The following is a 12587-nucleotide window of genomic DNA, read 5'->3' on the forward strand; positions in this document are numbered from 1 at the left end:
TTATGTGCAGAGGGCAAGATTCTGAGAGGTGTTGGACCCAGCAGCTCCCTGGGCAGTCACTGGGAATTGGAGATATACAGATGTTCCACACTTTATATTCAGGACCAAGCACAAAGCTTAATCAGATGCCAGCTTTCCATACAGATTAATATATTGCAGAAACAACTGCAAAATAGGCAAACAGTAGTCAGAGGTTTTGTACTTCGTTGTAAGATTACTAAGATTTCTTATGGCAGCATCAACAGTTTATTTTGCACATGAGCAAACTAACTGTTCTGAATCCCTAAGGGAGCAGACTATGCCACAGATTGGTTAACATCACAGTTTAGAATGCCATTTAATTAAACCCCCTCCCATCACTAACAAAGCCATGTTGCTCCTTTGCTCCTTTGCTCCAGCGTTAGTTTATTTTCCACTGAAGATCTGACCAGCTTTTGAGAATCCCATCCTGCAGGCAAAGATCTCCTTTCTTTCCTTTCCTAAATCCAACCAACAAATATGGGAACCGTGATAATCAGGATTAAAGAACTCAAATCAACAGCAACAAAACCCGAATACTCTAGCTGGTGCTCTATAAATGCCCAATAAGCATTCAAAACAAATAGTCCAATAATCCTTCCTACTCAATACACCACTTGTTTTGTTTGTAAGCTCTCAGGCATAGCACATCTCTTCTATCAGGAGGCATAAAATAAAGCAGCACCTACTGAGCAAGACATCGCTATTCTGTGACCTCTTCAAGCTTAAGGGGATGTTTAGGAGATTGGTACTTTAAGCAGCAAGTCATTACAACATGTCTCATTTCATATGTTACTCATTATTCAACACAACATAATACCGTGCGAGTCATTAACCTCTTGGCATTGGTAACCTACTCTCAATGCTAAGCAGTCATGCTTGTTGATCAGGAACCCCCACGCTCTGTTGGGGAGAGACCTGGATGAGATTTTGGTCTCTTTGGTCTTTTGTTTTGCAGATCAGCAGAGGCCGAAAGTTCCTGCTACAAACTGAAATAGTTCTTGGCCTTTGGTCTCTGGTAGTGGATTTCTGAGATGATGCAGACCAAGCTGCAACGGAATGGAGAAAGCTTTTTAAAGGGCATACGTGTCTTAAGCCAGCAAGAGAAGCAAATATTTTAGGTTTCTCAGATGTTCTGAATTTTGGTGCAGATAAACCAATACAAAGAAGTACCGAACAGGTGCAGAACTACCATCACCAGGGTGAGATACTCAAATGAAATCTCTCTTAAGGTATATTTATGCTGTGTTACTGTACATTAGCTCCAATGGATGTGGGGACCTGCTAACCCTGCCATGAGAAGAGCCACAAGAAGAGAGCTATTGTCCCAAAAAAGCAGACAACCAACGGGAAGGGACCTATGCAGTGAGAGGTGAGACCCCTCCACTAGCGCAGCACAGCAGTGCAAGTGCCCAAACACATCCTAGACCTCTTCACCTCGCCCTAAGCTCTTCTGCAGAGCTCTGCTTTTTTGGAGGCTATCAGAGTAAAAATTAAAGGTCCAGGAGAGCCCCTCCACAAGGAAGCCTCCTCCATCAGCCCATCCTATTGCTAACTGCTGCTACCCAGGACATTTTGTAAAGTGCATTCAAAGACAGATAAAACCAAATTCTATCCTGTTCTCATTTTTCACTTGGAATGAATTAAAAAGCATGGCGATCACTCAGCTGTGCTGTTAAAATGATTTTCAACAAATAACAAAAGTCATTTAAAAGAATCTTCCTAAGTAATAACAACCTTGGTCTGGGGCTTTACTATTCAGCTGCTGGGATCTTAACATGCTGCCTGATCTTTAGTGGGCTAGTAAAAACCCGTAAGAACTGGTTATTAATGTTATTACCAAGCAATCAGGCTTTTTCTTCTCCTTTTTTTTTAAGCATCTCTCATTTAAATTAAAGCATTCCTTGCAGCGTTTTCTCCTATTGCCATGATGAAGCATGGCTGTCAATTCTGCCTCCGATGGCACAAACTGGGTAGTAAAATCATGCTTCAATAAAAAAAGGAAATGATTTTTGAAACTGACTGTAGCTGGTTATTTTTCCCTCTGTTTCATTTTGTTTCTAGGTGCAGACATTCTGTTGAAACTCGCTGGGATATGCCATTCTCTTCTTTCCGCTTCGCAGTAAAGCAAAGTTCAACATCTAAGAAGAAAGATCCTGCTTTCGGGGGGAAAGGAGGACCTCAAAAACAAGCAGCTCTTATTGGTTTCTTCAGGCAGTATTTCAATCCCCATTGTTCCCCTACTGCTCACGTATTGATTTGCTCCTAAACAGCACAAGCAGCCTGTAAATACAGCCTCCCCACCCCCCTTCCCTTATATTCCCTTTTGTTAGAGCCATTCATTTCTATACAGGCATTAGATTATAGATTTCCTGGCTCACAGGACTCCATTAACACTCTGGTAACCACCCCTTTCCAGCCAGCCATTAAACACCACCTTTAATAATTGAGATTTAAAGGCTCAGGGCATGATAAACAGCTGAAGTTAGAACTTTACAGCTGCCTCTACCAAAGTGTGTAAATCTCCAGGTTTGGATAGGCAAATCAGTTAATTAGACTTGCATTAAGTCACAAACTTTGCAGGCGCTCTGACAGCAGACGTCCTGAAGTTGAGCTTTAAATAACAAGGGTCAAACCCCCGAATCCCACAGGGCCGGGAGAGACGGAAACGTCCCACCCGGTGCCCAGAGAGCAGTAGCACTGCCTGCAGCTGCTGAGACACGCAGACGGCCACGAGCGCCCTGTGACTGCAGCCCCTTCCAGCTGTGTTTATGCTGGCTTCTTCCTTAAGAGCTTCTACTGTTACACTAACATCAGCGCAGCTGTAGCCAGCACAGCAACTGCTGACGGGACACACGCTACCTGTTGCTGTGGTGGAGACATCCTATGTTTTACCGCCCTGTGCTCCCTGCCCACCAGGACATGGGTTGCTCAAAGAGGGGCTCTGCAAGTGCCATGGGCTAAGAGCACCTTGTTCCAGCTCTGTGCTCACCTGTTGATGAGGAAAAGCCCTGGGGATGTTTCCGAGTCACTGCTGGCCAGAGAATGTTCAAAGCTGCTGAGAAGTGGGTGCTGCAGGCCTCTTTAGGGATGTGGGCAGTAAGAGGTTAACCTTCAGTGGTAAGGCCCAGTGTCTGTGTTCCATCTCTGCATGAGTTATCTGCCTGTTGCTGCATTTAAAAATACTGTATGTAATTAACTGTTATCAGGTTGTTAAGCAGCGTGCTGAAGTGTGAACTTATCATTCAATTGTTTCCTTTATTTACAAAGCCCTCACCGTTCTCTGAGATGGCAGCCTGGGCCAGGCTGTTGACTTGTTCAGATTAGGAGGGGTTGGCACATCAAATCCTGATCGGAGAAGCAGAGAGGTGAGACTCAGCCGTGAGTCTGCTTGGTTCCCCAACCAGCCTGTCAGCACGCCCCATAGAGTAGCTGCTTGTGGATGAGATGCACACATGGCACTGCTACCACATACATTGCTGTGACTGCTCCCTTTCCCTTCCCTCCCTGTAGTTCCTTCTGCATGCTCTCCCATCCAACAATACCAGCTGTGTCCTACACTCCTGGCCTGGCAACTCTTCTCTTCTTTGCTTTCCTCTCCAGCAGTAAAAGTCCTGGCAATGCTATCAAAGAGGGAAGATAACAGAACATCAGCAGACTTGTGTGATTTTTTCCATGGGGTGTTCCTGTCTGAGGCAGCATCATGTACTCAGCAGGACTCATCTGCATGGTTCTTGGGTGCAGCATCCTTTGCTCTCTGCAAACTGGTGCAATCTTCAATATACCAGATTTATGCAGCCCCCAGCACTTGTAATAGAGATAAGCAACTTCTAAACAAATTTCTTCTGTGCCATCTGCAAACCATACTGTATGCCAGATGACAAAATAAGATTTGCAACAGTAAAGCTCTTGGAGCACAGCAACCTCCTAGAGAGAGCAACCACAGCCTCTGGCAACAGTTCTATCAGCTTAGTCATGTACCTAGGACAGAAGACATCAGCATGATGAAGCTGGAAGAGAGAGCACACTGCAGAGGACAGAAAAACAGGCTTTAAACATGCACTGCAACACCACCTCTCTAAGTAATGGGAACCCAATGCCAATAACTGGGAATTAGTGATACCTCACAAAAGTGACATCACAGCCATTGAAGGACAGGAGCAAGCCACTACTGTGATAGAGGCTTTGAAAAACACCACTATGTGTTAGCTTTGGTTTCCTTTAAATGTGGCAAAAAAACAACCACGTGCAGTAGAGCCCAATGTGCAAGTGATGATACCATCATCAGCTTCAATTCAGATAATGATGACACCCCTACATCCAGAGAGACACTCGCAGGCACCTCTCCCTGCTCACTCAGCAAAGCTACCATGGGGCATCAGAGAGTAAAAGAGAATGGAACCTCTCTATTTGAGCCTGGTAAGAACCTGGCAAAGATTCCAGACATGCCTAAAGACAGCGTGTCTCAATTTGCCTGGAAATTTCTTTTAAATTAAATAAAAATACCCTCTAACTTGAAACAAATCTTTTACATAATGAATCAATCAAACAATTATCTTTGCTCGGGTATGTTCAAATCAAGGGAATCATCATCGAAAATAACAACCAATTTATATAGCTCATTTAAAGCCACAGTAAGCTAGGCTGCTGATTCACTAATGAACAATAAAGGTCACTACTACGGTATAATTCTAACTATTTTCAGATTGTGTGATGTGATAGATTTCAAGTGGCATGTTCATAAAAAAAACATCAGTGCACTTTGCAGCAGGAAGGAAAGGTGAAAAGCAATCTGTGCCGTGCCCAGATAGCAGATAGAAGAGGGGATAACGCAATGCTGCGTGGAACTTAGTGCCCCAGCCTCATCCAGGCTCAGTCAAAGCCTCTGGATGTCATTGGAAGCATTTCAGTGAGCTTTGGATTAGGCTCTTGTATAGGAAAATGGTGTCTACAGGGGGAGGAGAGGGCAGGGAGAGAATGAGACATCTGTATCCTGGAATGAAGTCAGGAAGTTAAGGTCTGAAAGCCCTAGATAGCAAAGAAATAGCTGAGTGCTGGACACAGGTTGCTGAAAAGCCTCACTCCCCATGGAAACATTCCTTTTAGATTCTCTAAGTATCCAGATAAAAGAAAGGCCAACACAATTATTTTATTTCCCGCTTTCTGACTGCTCACGATCTGGAGAGAGATAATTATATACAATTACTAAGAAACAAGGCATTCTGCTAGAGGAATAGCCCACCATATACATGGATGTAACATCCACGGTTAGTAACCTGACGGCTGGGGCATGGTAGCAGTGTGTCCTCCGCTGCAGCATCCTGCAGGTGCTACCAGAACCAGGTGCTTTGGACAAAGCTGCAATCAGTGGACAATTAATAGCTTGTGCACGCCTTAAAGCAGACCAGCGGCCCCTCCTCCCCAAAGCTCACTCACACAACTACAGGTGTTTAGGGCAGGTTTGCAGAAAGGTGCAGGTTTCGGAAGTGCAAGACACTTCATGGCGGGTAGGTACTCACAGGTGGTGATATGAAAAACCAACAAATTTGTTATTTAACCTTGACAGACCTCTATTTGAATCCCATGGCCAAAAAGCACAACGTAGGAGAAGGTCCTGTGGTGAGCTGAAAATGATGCCTTGTCCAAACCTCAGCATTAAATCCACAACACCGATTTGGGTTCCTCTTTCACAAACACATGTGAAATTTGAATTCCAGTAAAATGGAACATTCTTTAAAAGAACTCTGCAGCCTTTAAAAGGTCCCTTTTTTTAATGATCAAAAAGTAAAGGGAAGGAATTTTCTATCATATGAAGCAGCTATAATATAACGTGATGCTCAAGATGAACGTTCCAGCTTTTAAATCAGAAAAGCAGAAAGCAGCAGTATCTTTCAATGGATACAAAATGGCCGCTGTGTGCTACAGTTCCTCAACAAACTTATACAACTTGTGGAAAGTACTACTAGTACAACTGATGGTGAAATGTCTATGGAGGAAAAGACCAGGGTTAAGGGCTCTGTGCTGATTTTTTTCCCCAGGTTGGGATTAAAGTGATTTCAGCTGGGACCCAACATTACAGATGTATTTATAATTTCCATTTATATTTTTAGACTGTGTACAAAGAAGTGCAATAAGGGACAGCAGAGTGTTTTCCATTGTCTGCTAAGAATGAAACGCTTCTGATGAAATCTCTGTAGGACCAAAAACCAGTGCAGTAATCTCGCAGTAACAGAGCTCTCTTTAGATGTTTGGTGATGGGAGAGAAGGGAGAGCTGTCAGCCCTTCACACAAAGAAATCAAACTAAAATGACATTCAGGTTGTTATTTCCTCCAACAATACTAAAGAGATTCCAAGTTAAGATCAGTAACAAGTCTCTTCAGAGAAAAAGTCATATTACTCATTAAATGACCTTTTTTTGATATTACGTACAGGATATTTAACAAAAGCCAGTACATTAAGATAACATTAGGGAGGCATTATTTAAACCACAGAAAGCTCAGGGAGAGAAAAAACAAAATTTATTTAAGTATCCCTGACTGTCTCCCATCTTTCCCCTGCTTCACAATACACATTTAAGTCCAGGTTTCCTGGAGGCCTCTGATAGCTAGGCAAATGCTTGTTATTGAAAAGCAAAATGTGTTCATGCTAAAGCAGGTGCTTAAGTGCTCTGATGGATCCCAGCCTAAAAATCCAAGTTGTAAACCCCAACTCAATTTCAACTGACTAATTGAATTGGCTTTTTTTTTTTTCCTTCTGAAATCCACTTTCATTCCCAGCCGCTCTGCTGTGCCACTCTGTGCTGTGATGCAGAGGCAGCCACTCGGTCAGCATGGCACAGCTCTCAGCACTGGCATAGCCATGTTGTGCTGCAGGGCTGCAGCATGCCAAGCTGCGTGGGGCTCCTTACCGAAACGTGCTCACATTCAGCCCAATGCCTCAGTCAGTGAGAAACCCCAGTGCCTCTAGAAAACTCTAAAATGCTAACTAGAGGACTCCCAGTATGGAGTCAGGCAGGTAGGGAGAACTGTCCTTAAAGCTTTTAGGTCATTTTAGAAATGTGTAATTGCTGAATGTAAAGCATGTTTGCTGTTACTGGTCTTTGGAAGAAAGACTGTTAGTATGTCCTTTCTTCTATTCATTTTGTCGCAGCTACTGTTTTGGGTGGCTGATTTCAGTTCAAGAGCACACTGCTATGACCTCCCTAAGAAAATAAAATGAAAGGAAGAACGTGATAATAAAAACGGTCTTCTAATAACGCATCCTTTTTGTACTGAAGACTGCTCTTTTCTCAGGAAAGAAATATTTCTTTTTTTTAAAGCACAGCATCGCAGACTGATTCAAAATTCATAATACAAATGCTAAGTGAGGGACCAAAGCCTGGTGGCACACGGGTATGTACAACAGCACGCTAACACCTAGATCCAAGCAAAAAGCCATTCACATGGATTTTCAACTGTGAAATCTTGCTGAGATTGGTTTTGCTTGCCAGATTTTGTCATGATCTACAACAGACTGCTCTCAGAGTACTTCCTTTCACCTGGAAAACAAAGGCTCTTTTTCTGCTTTAAATGGAGAAAAGCTCCAGCCACTCAAAATCCAAGCACCCCTGTGTGCTTGGGTTTTATTTGATAACCAGGGCTGGGCTTTGTTCACACCATTACTGCCCTCTCTCCTTTCTTGCTTGGAACTGGCTGCCATTTGCCAAGGCGCTGTCTCAGGCTATCTAACACAGATCCAGTCTCCTTCCTGAATTACATCTGGAGTGGAACAAAGATGGCAGATAATTCACCTTCTATTAAAGTTAATGCTTGCCTCCTTTTGCTTCCCATGTATGTTGTATAGTCAGTGTGTTTGCATGTTCTGCTTTGTTTTTTCAGCTGTTACAAGTGCAGGAGATATCAATTACTCTGCACACAGAGAGAAGATGGTGACTTGAGGAACAGCTTCCAGTTTACGTGACTCCTCACCTCACTGTCTGCTCCAAACTTTAAATGAATCCTTTTGGACAAGAGTGGCCTGCATGCTATACAACACCAACCGCACGCCTACCATTTTTGGTTGGTGTACTTCTGGCACATCCCCAGCATCTTCAAGTAGTTTATACAGATTTTCCCAAATAAGCCACCATGAAAGAGCAGTATCCCAGTGTATCTTGTGCTTTGTTTATGCCATATTTTAAAGAACTGTTCTAGTAGAAAATTTTGTACAGGTGCTGAGTGACAAAATTAGTGCTAATTTACATAACTATTAAATGCTAGAACAATACAATCTCTTCCAAGCCTAGAGATGAGAGTGAAGATTCTTAAGACAGCAGGAATTAATTTTCTCTAACAGGGCACAACAAGAGTTTCAGCTCTATGCTGGCTCTTTACGAAGTTAATGGACCATAACTGCTACTGATCTGAATGCTTGCAATTCTCCAATGACCTTGAATTACATTTATTTTTAAGTCCTACTTTGCTTACATCCATGCTAAGATGCAGTATTTTGGAGAAGAAAATAGCGTGCAAAGACACGGTCCTTTTTCTAGTATCTCCAAAATATCGAGAAGTTTTGACTACTAACACTGATGTGCAGAGTTCACAGGGAAAAAGCAAAGATGCCAATTAGGTATAAGAAATAATACCAAAGCTTATCAAATTACTCTCAAACTAACACAGACAGCAAAGAAATGATGGAATGTGCTCTAACACGGACTGCATTTCAGTCTAAGCTTCTCCCCACTGAAATTGAGAGGAACATAACCATGGATTACAGTGGTGCAGGATCAGGTTTATACTAGTTTCTATGGCACTTCTTGCAGAATAAGGTGTTACTCAACCTGGATCAACACATCCGAAGCATAACTTTCTGAAGTGCCATAGAGGAAGAGCAAAATAACAGCCTTAGATGAATGAGCAAAGAAAGTGGATAAAAAACCATGACATTTAGGATATTCTCTTGATATGTGTTTAAGAGACTTCTGTGCCAAGAAATTAAGTATGTCACCTACTCATGAAATGGAAGCAGTTTGGCTGCCAGTTGAATGTGTTGTATTAAACAGCCACTCTAGCAACTGTTTTTACTACTAACTTCTTCAGTGATTCTCTTCATCCCAAATTAGTTACCTCTTTCCTTTCATAACCCGTTTATATAAAAGCTCTCTCCTCTCAAGGCAGGTTTTCACAGAGAGTAACAACCATAAACAGCCACAGGTCTGTTTTAAGGCACCGTTCCTGAGTTTCTCTATGGTTCTCATTTCTTAGAGGGTGGCACTGAGTGCTTACAGCCCTGTCCCCTCCCCATGTGTTTGTAAAAGAACCCAGAACTGTATTTCAGTCCTTAAGATTTCATAGCCCATCATTACCTTACAGCACTCATTTAAGTCTGTTCACATACAATTCACTTTCCTACTTTATCGCCTATCCTCTTTCAGAAGTGCACACATAGGAATACTTTTAAGTGATTTGCTTTGAATGGCTTGCTATTAGAAACTGACTTCTTGCCATCATGACGGTGCAACTTCCTTGTTCTTTTTAACCTTTCCTGGTTTTGCTGAACCTGCTTTGCAAAGATTTTGGGAAGACAAGGGTATAGGCTAGATTGTGGAGAATTACCTGCAGACCGCTTCTGAATGAAGGGTGCCATCACACAGCTGCTGTTTGTTTACAGGAGCCTTGCAGAGCTATGATGGAATATGCAGGACATCTATGCACAATGCTGTCAGACATATGCAAGACGCTTGCTCAAAAAATCCTCACCCAATGTCTTCAGGTACCTCAGTCATTTATACCCAGTGCTGTTAGCTTCCTACATTTCTCCTCTCAAGGTGTTTCTAAAGTATGCCCACAGGCAACCATTTTTCAGCCACACCTCCAGACTTATTCACCAAGAGAAAAGCAATGCCTACACTGGGATCGCCTCATCTTATTTTACAAGAACTTTCCTACAAAAACTTATTTCCTCACTTGAATCCTCGTGCCCAAAGGCTCAATCAGTTCAGACTTACAACCCAACACAAGCAGCAACGTTTTTATTCCAAATATCCACAGCTACACAGCGGCCAGATGAGTTTCCCATTCTGCTCTCCTGAGCAATTTCAATATCCATCCTGACAATGCAGAGGATGTATTTGCATTTTGTAGCACACATCTTATTCCCTAGGTTTCACTCAGCATGTCACTTTGTTGATGAATTCTATGGGACATATGCTTTTGTTTTTTAATTTGATCTTCTTGTTTTTAATTTGCATTCAGTTATCTTTTTTCCACAGATCCTTCATCTCAACCTAACCATTTTCTACTGACACTTATTTCTTTCATTAAAATTTTGTTCTGAACAGCTGTTTTGTTCTTTTGCTCATTGGAAGTATAGCTAATACAGCTTTCTTTTCTGTTACTGAGGCGATGTCTCCATGACTTCATTAAATTTTATAATGTTAATTCAAGCCCTTTTGTTCAAAAGCAACGTTTTCCTCCACGATTGTATTTTTAAGCTGTATTTGTAGTTCCTAGTTTTAGCGAGTGATCCTTATGCCTACTTATACACTAAAATCCATGCCAGACCTATGTTTTTTGTAAATGTGACATTTTGAAGTATTTGTATTTATTCCAGCTAATACCTCCTTGCAATAAAAAAGCTAGTTGTTTAGTTTCAAAATATTAATTGACTTCTAAACTATTCCATATTGCATTAACGGGCTCTTCGCTACGAGGAGTTGACTGACTTATTAGAAAAATTGACAGAACCCATCCCCATCTGCCAACCCCAACAATTCCAGAGTATTCTTCTGGGACATCTGGCTTTTAGTGTTCTTTTCAAGCTATGTCCCAGTTGTTGCAGGCGTTTTCTTTGCTCAATTTTCTTTAGTTATTCCCATGGAAATTACAGAGGTGGCCTGCCAGCCACTATCCATGATTTGATGTCACGAACCTTGACCTTTCTGGCTTTTTAAAGTATACTTTTTCAACATAAAGACTCAATTTGGCTAGGATAGGGGCAGCAGTTAGTTTCAGTTGATATGTCTTTCCTCATTAGAAAGCTGTACTAATATTTAACAACTACGTCCCCTTTTTTTTTAAATTCCACTTACATCTATACTCATGATCCTATTTATGAAATTCTTTCTTCCTTTCAGCCAAGTCTTGGATAAATTTAGATTGCCTCAGACACAAGAGCATTTTTTGAACTATGTCTATAGCATACAGTGGACATTTCCCTACCTGCACTGGTTTTTAGTCCCGAGACTCTCCCTGCAGAAGGTATGCACAGATTATTTATGAACTCCAAAAGCTATTTGATAGCACACACACACACAAAAAAGCCTTCAGACATAATACAAGACACAGAGATGTTATTAGCACCACAGCACAATGAGGTGAAGCAACTGAAACAAAGGTAATAGCAAGATGCAACAGAGCACTTCCAGCTTCCTGCTGTGTGCATTTATCACAAACGAGGTGTCCCATTTCAGACTTGGACGCTGTTCTTCCTGAAATACAATGACTTTCCTGACCTCTCACAGATGTTGGCCAGTTTCTATAGCAATCAGTTTTATTTCCTTACAGAGTTAAGTAAAGTTAGTTAAGCAAATCTTAAACTGTTTGATATTGGATTTAAGCTAATCTTTTAATAAGCAAAGCAGCCTGGTTCACAAGCTTGTGCTCTAGCATGTAAGAATGGTCTCTTTTTTCTTTGCCCGCATTTCATCATGGCTGGTTTATTGCAACGTATCTTGAAGGCCTCGAGTAAGACCAGTATTTCCATTAAAACTGATTTTAAATTCATCTGTCAGGACTTAAAAACCAATGAAAACCATATACATACTTCATTTATAATGAGATCACTACATTGGAAGATGCAGACAGATAAGACTTTGCTGCATTTTCAATGAAAATACAGTTGTCAAGATAAAAATCATATTTAAAAAATATCCCTGAGTTACTGATATGACTTAGATGACTAAAACAGAAGAGAAAGTTAATAATCAAGTGCATTGAAGAATATACTGTTTGAATATTATTTATGTTTCATAGGAGTAGGATGATGAAATTAGGTGGGTCATTCGGTTTTGCTCCCTACTTAATTATAATCCTATTTAATTATTGTTAAGACTTCAAATAATCAAGTTGTCTTAGCTTTGCAGCTTTATCAGGTGAATTTTAAAAAAAATACAATATCTATTTTGGCAAAGTTAAACAAAACCCACAAAACCAACAAAAAATAACAAAAAAAAAACCAACCCGTATTTATGAAAATATGTCTGCGAGTGCCGTGTTGAATGAGGTGAAGGATCCTATAGTTTTAACAGTGCTAGAAGGGAGTACTGTGTCATCTGCAATTCCTGCAGTCCACATCAGTAATGTCCCCCTCTGCCTATCACAAAGCACGACTCTGGGCTATAAAAAGATACAAAGGATCCGAGTAGAGCCATGTAATGAAGTCAGCTGGAGAGTGGAACAATGGAAGGTTGAGAGCAGACAGTTATTAAGAAGTTGCTGAGCACCAGGAAGGTCTAGAAGATAACTTGGCAGAAGAGCAGCAGTACTGCAGGACAGCACTGTCGGCATTTCAGAGAAGTACCGTGCCA

General features: G+C 41.5%; 1 protein-coding gene across 5 annotated transcripts in view; it reads right to left on the reverse strand.

Annotated features, from left to right (window-relative positions):
* PARD3B (par-3 family cell polarity regulator beta) overlaps positions 1 to 12587 on the reverse strand; it is a 369189-nt gene that overhangs the window by 10343 nt on the left and 346259 nt on the right. Inside the window, exon 24 of one of the 5 annotated variants that reach the window (XM_085228739.1) lies at positions 3043 to 3188. The exons of the other annotated variants lie outside the window; for them this stretch is intronic. Within the exon in view, the coding sequence (XP_085084865.1) occupies positions 3068 to 3188 (121 nt within the window). The 3' untranslated portion in view covers positions 3043 to 3067. Of the gene's footprint in view, positions 1 to 3042; positions 3189 to 12587 lie in introns of those variants that run through there. 5 annotated transcript variants of the gene reach the window in all.

This window comes from Meleagris gallopavo, chromosome 7 (genome assembly GCF_905368555.1).
Source record: "Meleagris gallopavo chromosome 7, MGAL_WU_HG_1.1, whole genome shotgun sequence".
NCBI classification, from domain to species: Eukaryota; Metazoa; Chordata; class Aves; order Galliformes; family Phasianidae; genus Meleagris; species Meleagris gallopavo.